The 12,493-nt window shown below is 52.4% G+C and overlaps 1 protein-coding gene across 1 annotated transcript; it reads right to left on the bottom strand.

Moving 5' to 3' along the window:
* Positions 1-276: 276 nt before the first annotated feature.
* LGALS1 (galectin 1) lies at positions 277-4,536 on the bottom strand. The gene is made up of 4 exons (XM_077807574.1): positions 4,487-4,536; positions 2,460-2,539; positions 782-953; positions 277-467 (listed from the first exon to the last, which is right to left on the bottom strand). Exons 1-4 carry the CDS (start codon positions 4,493-4,495, stop codon positions 321-323), a joined length of 408 nt encoding a protein of 135 aa, XP_077663700.1. The 5' UTR covers positions 4,496-4,536; the 3' UTR covers positions 277-320.
* Between the last annotated feature and the right edge of the window lie 7,957 nt (positions 4,537-12,493).

Genomic DNA, 12,493 nt, shown 5'->3' with positions numbered 1-12,493 from the left:
AGCTCTTGCATTTGTTAGTGCCAAGCACAGCCACAGGGCTACAGAAAGTACTTTGCTATTGATATTTTGGTCACATTATCCTAATCCTTCAGGAAGTCCACCCTCCAGTGTCCCCAGAGAGGCTATTGGGCAACAAGCCAAATGCAGGCCCAATTCCACTCAGCTACACAAGGTGCCATCAGTTCTGACAGAAGGAAGTGACAAACCCAGGGAATGGCTGTGGGGAATGCAGCAGACACAAGAAAGAGCTAGTCACTAGGTTTAGTAGACCAAATTCAGTGGTATTTATTGTGTTTCCTTTTAAATATCCCTTTGGGGAGTTATTCCAACTGGACGGATTTGATTGTGAAGTCACCTTCTGCATTCAGGAAATCGATGACCTGGAGACCCAACCGGTTAGGGAACTTGAACTGCTGGTTGTTTGGCAAAGTAATGGTTAGATTACTTGAGTCATGAGTGAAGAAGATCTGCAAGGGAGGAACAGAGGACATGTCTGCCAGGGTCTGCTAGATGTCCATCTTCTCCTCCTGCCCTGCCCAGGTAGCAGGATCTTTTAGCTAGAGCATGGGGCTGGAGCAGCTGATTACTGGTTGTCAGGACTGTGTCTAACCAGCTTGGATATGTGGGAGGTGGGTGTAGTCTCCTGCCCAGACAGGGTCCTGCCCAACTCCTTGGACTGAGCCCCCTCTGTGTAATACCTCAGCTGTGTCCCCGAAAGGGAGGGCTGAGTGTGTCCCATGCACAGGGACATCACCCAGATCCACGTCATTCCAGGCCTCACCTCCACGTTGGTGCCCTCCTGGAAGGGGAAGGCTGATTCCCTGTGCTCAGCACCCCATTCCCCTTTGTCCTTGGAGTTGCACACAATGGTGTTCACATCCCCATGAGCATCAAAACGTGGGTTGAAGTGCAGCACTACGTTGGCTTGGTCTTTCCCTAGGTTCAGCACAAAGCTGCAAGATAGAACAAACAGGTGAGATACTGGCAGCCTCATGCATGGCACCCTAGACTGTGGCAGCATCATATACTCTTACCTCTAGGGCCTGTGGCCTTGGTGGTCACCTCAATCTGACCAGCACCCCAGGTCAGAATTTGTATAGAGCCCTTCAAGAAAGCCCTAGGATTCTGCAGGAGGAATTGAGGAATGAGTAGGGGGGTGCTCTTTCCTCAGAGGCACTGCCCCAGAAGAGTGCAGTCTTTTGGCTAGAGACAGAGGCCCTGGGTACTTGATCCATGGCAATTTTCAGAAGAGTGGGGCATTAGCCCTGACCAGCTTGGAGAATTGCATTCTGCACCTTGAAGTCCCCCTGGGGTTTCAGTTGGGTGCTACATTCTTCCCTTCTTGTCCTAAGGAAGTAATTGTTGCTGTACCCCATTAAACAGCTGCCACCTTCCACCACAGAGGCAGCTGAAGGAAGCAGTTATCAACTTTTATTAATAAGCACCTCTCATCCCACAGGATCTTCCAGGGGAAGAGCCATTCTTCCCTATGGGGCCCCTCCCTCCCTTGGGGCCACCAGTCATGCAGACAAGATCGTACTGTTTAGGGAGAGGCAGCCCAGAAAGATGTACACAGATGTTATCACACTTCAAAGGGAACAGGAAGAGTTGGGACATGTTGCTCCTTGGAATGCCGGTCTGTTCCCAGGGTGGGAGCCAATCTCCCTTCCCACAAGGCAGGAAAGCCCTGCCAACCACACACAGAGGGGACAGACTTGCTGGGTTTTGGTGGCCAGACCTGCTGGAGAGACTAGAGGCCCTCAGAGGGTAAGTCTACACAGCAAAAAAACCCAGAACAAACCAGAGCAGTTAATCTCAGAGCCTGGGTCTAGAGACTTGGGATTGTGCTATGGCACTGAAAGATAGCCATGGAGATATTCTAGCTCAGATAGGAGAGTGGGTTTCAGAGCCTGAGTCACTGTCTATATAGCCATTTTTAGACCTGTAGTGCAAACCTGAGTGTGGAGACCGGGGCTCTGGCCACAGGATTTATGAGGTTTTTTTAAATTGCTGGGTAGAGACCCCATGGGTACGTCTAAGCACCAATTCTATCAAGGCTGCCTCTGCCTGGCAGAGCTCCTGCAGATCCAGTTGCCCTCCTCCAACCAAAAGCCCCACCTGCCTGCTCACCACACCCTGAGAGAGGCTGTTTCCTTTCTTCACACAGAGCAGCTCCATTTCCCTTCTCTGCACTACAGGGGATGTGGTTGCTACCAGGGGAGGGGACTGGTGGACTTGCATCTGGTTTTACTTATCCTCTTGGCAGAGGGAAGGAAAAGATCGCCTCCATGTATATTGGGAAGTGACTCACTGGAAAGTGCAGCTTCAGGCATTAACCCTTTCAAAGCCACTCCTTTTCCACAGCAAGGGGGAAATCCTTCCCTCCACCCCATAGTCAAGAAGGTCCTGCCATGTTCCCTAGACCCCTCTGTACATTTCCCCCGCACAGCAGGACTTACCTCTTGGCACCTGCAGAGATTTCACCCTTCACACCAATGCGCTTTCCAGCCTTGATGCCCATATTGGTACAAACCATTCCCTGAGGAATCCAGAGAGGGACATGTTAGCCCCAGGGTTTCTGGCTCTGTTAGCTGCTCCCCTTCTGTACCCCACCCAGCCTGCAGTACAAAACAGGGCATGGGTATAGAAAAGAGACTGAGCCTTTTGGGGACAAGAGAAGGTGTTGGCACATTACTTCAGGCAGAGAGAGACAGGCACCACCCCACATGCCCAAGAATGCGTGCCAGAGACTATACCCCCTAGAGAGGTGACCTATAATGGTTGGGGCATTCACTGCTTCCCCAGCATAGTTTCTGTAGGGGAACAGCTGTGAACTTATTCACCAAGGGGGGTGAATCTTACCCCACCTGGCTTACCTCCACAAACGTGAGTCCTAAATGGCTCCTGAAATCTAAGCCAGGCTACACACCCCTTAAGCAAAAGGGCTCTAGCCACACCCAACTCCCCTCACTTAGCAGCTCCCAAGTCTTCACACACTAGTCCAGCTGCATTGGAGTGGAAGCCCCTTTGGTTAGGGAGCACAGACTCCCACACACTGGTTACAGCCCTGTTGTGGGTTGGTTGCAGCTGAAGCTTTTGCCCCAGGCTAGCTACTGTGAAGCATGCGTTTGTATGGTGGGGTGGTCCAAATGGGGTTGTCTGCATCCGCCGGGTGACTCAAGTGGTACTAACTGGCTCCTTGTTGCCGCCTCAGAGCTAGGATCGGAGCGGGCATGTGTCCTTGAACTCACTCCTGCAGAGCTGCTCCCCCAGGCAAGGGCTGACCACGAGGTAACTGCCAACTGTGCGGGCCCTGCTTTGTGGCCAGAACCCCTCTGCCCCACCCAGTTTCTCAGCCCTTGCAGATCAGTAACTTTACCAGCCTACAGGTTCTCTGAACTGCTCTTCCTCCTCTGCACCACTAGGGAAGCAGGAGAAAGAGGGCTACCTGCCCAAGACCAGAGCCTCAGCAGGAGAGTCATGCCCACACCCATTCTAGAACTGCCTGGAGCCACAGGGTTCTGATGAGGACTGCAAGGTGCTTTCACGGTGGCTCAGACATGTCACCCCCTCCCAGGCCCAGCCTCCTAGCTGTGGACTCATTGTGCAGCTTCCAACATACAGGGTTGTAGCCACACACCCCTCTCTGCCCCCAGCAGCCAATGAGCAAACAATACCAACTAGCTGGAACAGAGTCCCTGGGCACAATCTATGCATCTGGGCTGCACTGGCTGAAGTCATTCCTCCTCCCACCACTCTAGGGAAGAGAAAGGAGAGAGAGAGTATTTCCTAGTCATCCCCCCCAGGGGGGCGGGGGGGAAGAAGAGAGAGACCAGTAGGAACAACAACCCCTCTGGTATTAGCACCTGCAAGCAATGCCCTTGCAGCCACTCCCAGTTACAACTCCACCCCACTGGTCCCTTCACCCTCAGACACCTTTGAAAGCAGGTTAAAAAATCAAGAACTTTCTGAAAGTTTCAGGCCACAAGTACAAGTAGTGGGGGGTAGGTATTCTAGGCATAGGATATTCAGAAACAGCCAGCTGCTGTTACAGTAGTATCCCATCTGCGGGTAGGAAAGGGGGAAGTTGCTAGGAGGCATCATGTCAGCCTTGAGACAACTCTGAACTATTTCCCACCCAAAAACCCCCACCCCAAAACCCAGCTTCCCCCATGAAAGGGGCAGGGAAGAGCCTTCCTGGGGAAGCAGAGACAGACCCCACTGCTCTCATCAGAGATCAGTTCTTGTAAAACATCATCACTACCCCACCCTCCTCTTAGATTACAGGACATTGAAAGGGGACTGCACAGCCCACTTCACATCACACCACCCTTTCAGGCAGCACAGACAACCCCACAGCAAAGCCCCCACAACTCCCTCCAGCTTGCCAGCAGTAGTCACCCTTTGCAACACACCACTGATTTCATCCCTCTATTCCTGCAGCCAACACCCCAGGCACAAGCCTGCCTCCCTCCCCTTCACTCACACAAGACATGGTGGTGGTCTTCTCACTCTCCCTCCAGCTACCAAGATCTATCAAACAGATGTGGGCAAGTACTGTGCTGCTCCCATGCCCTTAAATAGTTGGGCAGCTGATGAGTCATACACTGAGTCACCCCTCCCTTCAGCCAATCAGAAATAGCTGGGGAGGGGGGGCTTGGAATTTTGATGATAGGTCACACCCTCCCAAAAGCTATCAAGGCAGAGCTTTCTCCCCAGCCTCTGGATGCTAAACCCCACCTTCCCCAAGCAGCCAGCCAGTCACTGGAGTCAGATCCAGCTCCAGTGGCCACAGAGCCAGTGGAAAATAGCTTTAGGATGAGAGTGTTTTAAACAAAAATCCAAGATGTTTAAACAAAAATATCCCAAACCGTTAAACCGTATGAGAATTGGCAGGGTGGGGCGGGGCAGAGCTAGATCCTTCATTCCAGACAGCCTTGGGTGGCTAGAAGCACCAGAACCAAAGTGGTGCACGGGGACCTGGAAGCGGTCCATGCAAAATGAAATGGGAGCTTCTCTGCCCATCCAGAGAGCATTGGGGCAGGATCCTTGGGATCTGAGCTCCATTCTCAGCTCCTGACATTGTGGTCACCAGTGCACACCCAACTACATTCCAGATCCATAGAGATTTCTGTCAAGTTAGGGGGGACGAGAGGTGTAACAGCTGGGAGGCAAGTGACTCCAACTCAGCTGTCCTGCATGGTGCATGCCCATAGCCATTCTGGGGGGACAGGGGTGAAGCTTTCTAGGGCACCCAGTGCTTGTGCAGATCTGTCCCGAATTTCAAATCCACCCCTGAGTAAACAGTGTCGGTAGCATTGTGCCCAGCCACAATGGACCGTTCCCATAGGTTCTGCACGTTATTTACCACATCAGGTTCGGTCCATGTGAGGGTGATTCGTTATGGAGTGAAAGGGTTGCTCTGGAAAAAGTTACTTCATTGCAAAACGGCTCAACTATAATTAAATCTAAAGAACAGAGTGAATCTAGGCAGCTGGCCAAGCCTCTGCTCTTGTGGCTTACGGCTTCGCTTGTATTTTTTTGTTTCTAAATCACAAGGCAGGCTGAGAGGCTCCTTCAAGAGTCCCAGAACTTAAATGCACGCGCGCTCACTCTCTGAGAGGCTCTCAATGCCCCTGTTTACTGTGTACAGGAGTCTGGAAACCCCCATAATGGCTGCCATCTCCCCCACAAGGATAAAATTAACTCTAGAGTCTATTCAATTCCTTGATAATAGGGGTCAGGACAGAGGATCATCAGCAGAGCTGGGAGGGAGGACTCAGGACTGGGATAGCAGGAGGGGCTGCAGGTCAGGAATCAGGCATCTGGGCAGAGCTGTGGTGTGGTGCAGGGCAGGATTGGTACAGCAGGAGGTATTGTAGTGCAGGAAAGAGGCACCATGGCAAAGATGTTGGAGTGCTGCAGGTCAGGGCTGTGGTGCATTGGCAGAGATCTGCATATGTGTAGGTGCTGGGGAGGGCAGGGGGACCTCGGACATGCTGCAGGGCAATAGACACCCCCAACCCTGAAAGAATCAGCTACTCCTGGGCCAAAACGGTGGGAATGCTGTCGCCTTTTATATTCAGTCGCAGGCTCCTCTTTGCTGACCCCCCCCACGAGTCAAATAGCAGAGCTTTCAGCAGATGCCAATGATAAAAGTCAGCCCCTGGCTGCACCTCCCTGGGGTGACTCATCCGAATATGACTGCGCATAGAAATTGAATTAGCAGCTGCAGGAGAGCCTGGTTGATTCTATGCCATGGACACAATCAGCCAGACTCAATAATAGAAACAGTGTTACCAGAGGATGAAAGAGAGAGGCATGATTTCCCCAGTGTGGCTGGGGAAAGAATGGGCCCAATTCAGTGAGACTGTATGAGCATGCCAAGCTACACACGCGCTGCCATAGTGTAGGAAAAAGACAGGCCTCCTCAGTGATTGCCCTTGACTCCAGGGTGTCACCCCAGGACTGGCCTGGGACCAGTGTGTTTGGGAGAGAGGCTCAAGAAAGAGCAGAGGGTGTGCCATTCCCCTTCCCAGCCAGCACTGGGCAGAGCTCCCTTCCCACCCCCAAGGCAGAGCAGATGACAACATGCTTTTGAAAATGCACCTCTTCTGGGAGATGGCACTTCCCCTGGGCAGGGGACTGATTTGTGTCTCATTTTCTCCACAGCTCTAAAACCTCCCTTTACAGATGTAAATGTCAGGGCCCAGCTGCTCAACAGCTGGATTTTGCCCTGCTCTTTCCTGGAAGGGGCTCGGCAAGGCTGATGGACAGGAGGCTATGGCTATACAAGAAATAGCTGCACACAGGTTCCTGGACATTAGATACATTGCATTTGCCTCCTGCCCCTCCCCACAGTCATCTAGTCAGACCCCATCTAGTTACCCAATGTCTCAGCCATGCCCATTTGCTTGTTCTTGAAAGGGTTCCTTGGTTATACCCTCTCACCCACCCCCACGGGGGGACTCTCCTTCTGGCAAGGAGGGCTGCATGCCACCCTTCCTTTCATCAGCCACAGGGAGGCAGTTCCTGGCACACGTTGCTAAGCCTTGTCACTCCTGAGCTGCCTGCACAGCACCCCCAGCCCAGAACAGCGTGGGGCCCTTCCCTCCCTTCAGATGTAGTTTGCAGATTGAAAGGCGCTGAAAAACCATCTGCCCAGCTGTTGTCACAACCACCACCGTTGTGGTGTGAAGTGTCCCGCCTCTTCTTCAGCAAGGGCTTGTCCTCAGTGCCAGTGGCCAGGCTGCCCCGGTTACCAACGTATGGGAGACCACTCGACACCTGGGAGAGACCAGCGGGTGAGGCTGCCTACCCCTCAGGAGGCCGTATTCTCTAATTGCTTGGCGAACCCACGCCAGCCCCACATTCTCAGGGGTCTAAATTGAGCTCAGCACTTGTAAAAGGTGCTGCCCAAGTGCTGGGCAGCTGTATCACCCACAACAAATAGGGCCAGTGCAAGCTTCCCCTGCACACCACCCTGCCCATATGCCTCAGCCCCGCTGCGAAGGAATGTCCTTTGGGATGAGCAGGGAGTTCCTCCTCTGTGCTCCATTCTGCCCTGGGCTTTGGAGGTAGGAATGTTAACAAGGGGGCCGATCACTGGACACAAGTCTCCCTAGGACGTGAACATTGCAGCTCATTGCCGTCCCGATGGCTGAAGTTCTCCATTCCTGCCAGTGGGCGCCAAAGGCGGCCAGCTCAGGGTTGCACTTTAATATGTACAGACAGATGGAGAACGGCAGAGGCACTTCACGGGATTAAAGGGGTGAACACAACCGCAGGATCCCCCCTAGACAGGGCTGTTCTAAGCCGATAACAGCTGAATGCAGCTCTGCATCTGCCTCAGTTAAGTCAAGGCTGTGTGTGCGTGTGCGTCACTGGAAAGAGATGGGTAAATGCACCAACATAGAACAGCAAAGCCGGGCCTTATCTCATGTCATCTAATTTCCATGCAGTCTCTAGCAGCTGCAGGATGCTTTTAAGATCAACAATAGCTGATAAGTCATGTGACCACTGGGTGGCAAAGCAGCTACATTTGCAGGGTGAAGAATCCTCCTTCAGCAACAGAAAGTCCCCAGCACCTATGGGCAGGGTGACCCCAGGCAGCAGGAGGAGATGGCAAGGGGACCAGCTGGATGCAGTGACTGCCCCGTCTCCACCAGCTGTATTCTCAGATGCCCAACTTGCTTTTGGCAGGTCTGCCCTATCCCCACACTAGGCTCCATAGTGAGCTCGGTCCTGGCAAGAGGCACCAGTTCAGTGGTCTGGGGGACCTGAGAGTCCTCTCTATGCACAGCACGGGAACAGGACAAACAGCAAAACTGCCGGCTTCCCACATATATCACCCACTGTAGGGGACACGTACAGGCTAGAATGGGGAATTCACTTGAGCTCCGGCCACCTTTAATGTTTCTGCTCGGACTGTCGCTAAGGGAGGCAAGTGGGCTAAGATTTCCAAAAGTGACTAGCGATTTTGCGTGCCTTGGTTAAGAGGAACCCAACTTGAGACAACTTTAGGGGGCCTGATTTTCAGAAAGTGCTGAGCATTCAGCCTCTGCAAATCAGACCCTGCTAAGATGCCACACGTCCCTAATTAGGTACCCAGAATCACAAATAACTTTGGCAGATCTTGGCCTTAGCTGGCGAATGGGGTTTACGTGGCATAGCCACTTACTGGAGGTGGACTGAGACCACCAACAGCCTTGACAACAGAGGTTGTGCATCAAGTCCCACAACTATTCCAGAGCAAACAACAAAAGAAAGAGAGGGAAAGCTGCACTTCCTAATTCATTCTCCACCTAGGACACTGCCCCATGGGATGAGGGCAGCCACAGGACCCCTTCTTTACCCCCATTGCCACATGCTCCTACAACCACAAAGACAAGCTCGACCCAGCTCCCTCAGGAGGGCTTGTCGCTGGGAAGTGAGGCAAGGTTTCTCCCTGCCATACCCCCCACCCCAGCTCCTTTGAGGTTCCCATTGATCAAGAACAGAGAGATGGGTCCAGTCCAGCAGAGCCTCTCTTGAGGCACCTTCCCCAGCGAGAGGATGCTTTGCAATTTGAAAACAGCTGAAACATCTTTTAGGCAGCAGCAGTTGCCCTAACCACAACATTTGGCTTTCCTTTATCCTGTGGCCAGGGTGTCCCAGGTACTCCACAATGAGAGGAGACAGCACAACCCTCAGCAGGAGGTGGCCCCACCCTCTCCCCGGATTGCACTCTCTTAGCCACCCTTGCACACCGCTTGGCAATGCACACCAACCTCCTATATGGAGGTCAGCGCTTACGAAACTTGTCAGGCTGTCAGCACGAAGACCTGGGCGGCTCTGTTAACACACAGAACAGGTAGTGGCAATGCAAGCTTCCCACATGCACCCTCCTCCGCCGGCCAACATGCCTCACCCCTGTTCTGGAGGAACCATCCATCGGGCCGAGCAGGGAGTTCACACTTCATGGCCCATGCTGCTGTTGGCTTTGTGACTGATGCTGCCAATGAGGGGGCCGGTTAGGCCCAGACCCTCAAAGGTATTTAGGTGCCTAGCACCTCACTTCCGTGTGAAATCAGTGTGTTGATATACCTTTGAGGATCTGGATCTTAGTACCTACTAAAGGGCACAAGTCTCACTAAAATGGCCACAGCTCACTGCAGTCTCAGTGACTACGATCCTGCACGTATAGCCCCTGCCCCCTGGAAACTAACCAGATGGCCCAATAAAGAAGGCTAATTTCTGCCTAAGATCCCATTCTACTCTGTATAGACAGAGGAGTATCACCTCATAGGCTTCTAGGGGAGATTATTGGATTAAACTCCCCCAGCTCATTCTCCTGTACATGCCCATGGCTTAAAGCAACACAGGCTGGATTTTGCTCCCCAGATGCTTCAGCTGAGTGCAGGTATGTGTGCGTGCTGTCTGCATGCATTACTGCAAATGATACTGCATGACCCTCTGCATGTACAGAGCCCACCAGCACCATAGAGAAAATTGAGGACCCTACCTCATAGCCCCTCTTTGCACAAAGAAGATGCTTTTTAGGTCAACAGTAGCTGTTAAATCACGAGTGGCAAAGAAAGTAACTTTGTAAAGAATCCTTTTTATATTTCAGTCCCTGTGCCTTTCGGTAGAGCGTCCCAGTTAATAAAGAGCGGGAGGAGATAGCAAAACTCCCTGCTGGGGGCAACAACTGACCTGTCCCCCTAGCCCCTATTCATCCCTCCCCTCCTCTTGCTTCCTGCAAATCTGCCCCAGCCCCATTCTCAGTGCTCCATGGTGAGTCCGGATCAGATTTATCCAAGTATTTCACCATCTTGAGATGCAGAGAGGCTCCAGCTGGGAGATACAGAAGGGCCTAAACAGATTAGGCCACTGGCTCCCATTGTTTTCCCTCTTTGCCAATCTGGCCCATTAGTTTTAAGGAAACATGCCTGTTCCACAGGCTGGAGTTCTGTAGTAGAGAGCAGAGACAGAACAAACAGCAGGACTGCAAGCTTCGTCCTCCCACTGCCTGTACGGGCCACCTATAGTACCTCCCACAGGATGGCGATGAGGGCTCCAAGCTGCTACAAGAATGAATGTGAGGGAAAGAAACGTCCTCTCCCTCTGATTCTACCTCTCGCCTTTCTGCTGAGCCTGACCTCTAGGGGAACACTAGTGCGAGCAGGGCTTGTGTGTCTCATTCTGAACTGGCCTAAGATCCCCATCATTACCCTAGTCCAGTAACTGTACCACACTCCTAATCGTAGCAGCTGCATGCCTTGCAGCAGTGCGCTTGGTGATGTTGCTGCCATCTGTCATGCAGGCTGATTTCCCTCCTCCTCTCCTCCCTTCCCCGGGGGAAGTTGCAGGTGGAATTAAAATAACCTTTTCTCTTAGTCTGAGCTATGCATGAGGATGATGAAAGGCAGGGTTAAAGCAGCTGTGCACTTTCTGTTTGGAGTGGAAAGTGCAGAGGCTTGTGGTGAATGCATTAGCCTTGATAACACCACTCCCCCCTCCTCTCTCCACAACTATCCTCATGTAAACACAGGAGATAGCAGGAGAATACCGCCTGATGTATCCTCTGCGTGGAGAGCCAAAGTACAGGGTACACAGGGTGCATGTGACCAAAGGACCCAGTCTCTTATCCATCTTCCCATGCCCCAGCCCTTGGAGACTCGATGCAACTCACTCAGGGCCTCATCCACCCTGCTCCTTCAGTTGGCCAAAGGAGGGTTTGTCAGTGGAAAGGCACATGAGGCTCCTCCACTCTGCATGCACAGCTCCCACTGAGTCAGGGGAGCAAATTGGGTTCTTTAACACAGAGCCTCCTTTGGGGCCACAGCAGGAGGATGCTTTGCAGATTGCAAACAGATACCCCATCTCAACAACAGCTGTCACAACAACCGGATGTGTCTCAAGAATCCCCTCCCTCCTTCAACAGTGGAAAGGCTGCAACACCTCTGGCCACAGCATCCCCATTAGCCGAAGGCAGCATGACAGGTTGAGCCCTGCAGCTAGTCTGTCCCTGCACTGGAAAAGGGCAAGCATCCTACACACACCACGCCCTGGGGTCTGGAACCACCCTTCCAGAAGAGAAAGGAGACCCTTCTCCCTAGGGCACTGGTGGTAGCTTTGGTACTAACAAGAAAAGGGCTGCTTAGCACCAAGGGGTATCAGTCCTACTAGCAACTACACCAAAGCCATCAGCTCACGTCATTTCCGAAATGTAAATCCTCCATGTGCCCACATAACTGTCTCTGTGGAAACCCCTGCAATGGCAGAATAGGAAAAAAAGGTGACACAGTCACCCTTATTCTGTACAGAAAGATGGTGTCAGAGAAACAAGCACCGAAACAGAGGGTTGAATTCCTCAACCTCCTCCTTCCCCACCATACACATCCCTGCCCTGAAGCTGAATGCAGGTCCCTGAAGGCTTCATTAACAGTGCTGCTGCCAATGCCTGGGGATGGGTAACTTGAAAGCCTTCCTACTGTAGCTGACTATGGAGCAGATGTGATGAGCCCTGGGCAAGGCATCTCCAGCCTACCAGGCTCTCACTCATCACCTCAGCAGCCCAAGCGCCGACCAAGAATCCTTAGAGTCAAAGCTCCATAGCAAGAGACTGCTTTGTGAATCAAAAGTAGTTGTAAAGCCATGGGAAGTGCTGGTGGCCCAGCAACCACACGCAGTGGACATCTTCACACCTGGGAGCAAGGCACCCCTGTCACTGCAGGGGAGGGAGACATCAGTAGCTCCAGAGGGTTTCAGCCACTCTCTTTACACTTCTTGGGTTTCCTCCTTCCCTTTGCTTGCCCCTCTCATTTACAAGAATGCAGGCTGCATGCCAGACACCTGTTTATCCACGGAAGAGGTGCAGCACACAAGGCATCCTAGGACAATGCTGAAGAGGCCACCTCCCCTCCAGGGGACAGATGGAGGTTTATACTTCATGTCCTCTCCAGTGCTTGAGATTTAGAGTAGATAAGGATAAAATGTTAAAAGCTTTATT

This window comes from Eretmochelys imbricata, chromosome 1 (genome assembly GCF_965152235.1).
Source record: "Eretmochelys imbricata isolate rEreImb1 chromosome 1, rEreImb1.hap1, whole genome shotgun sequence".
Lineage (NCBI taxonomy): Eukaryota > Metazoa > Chordata > Testudines > Cheloniidae > Eretmochelys > Eretmochelys imbricata.
Note: the sequence above shows the minus strand (reverse complement) of the source record. Positions and strands in the feature narration are given on the sequence as shown.

Excerpts from the sequence above, each read along its gene's own strand:
- LGALS1 (XM_077807574.1), bottom strand. Across the intron at positions 954-2,459 it reads ATCTCTGCAGGTGCCAAGAG|CTTTGTGCTGAACCTAGGGA; the intron begins GTAAGTCCTGCT and ends TCTATCTTGCAG. Across the intron at positions 468-781 it reads AGGAGGGCACCAACGTGGAG|ATCTTCTTCACTCATGACTC; the intron begins GTGAGGCCTGGA and ends CCTCCCTTGCAG.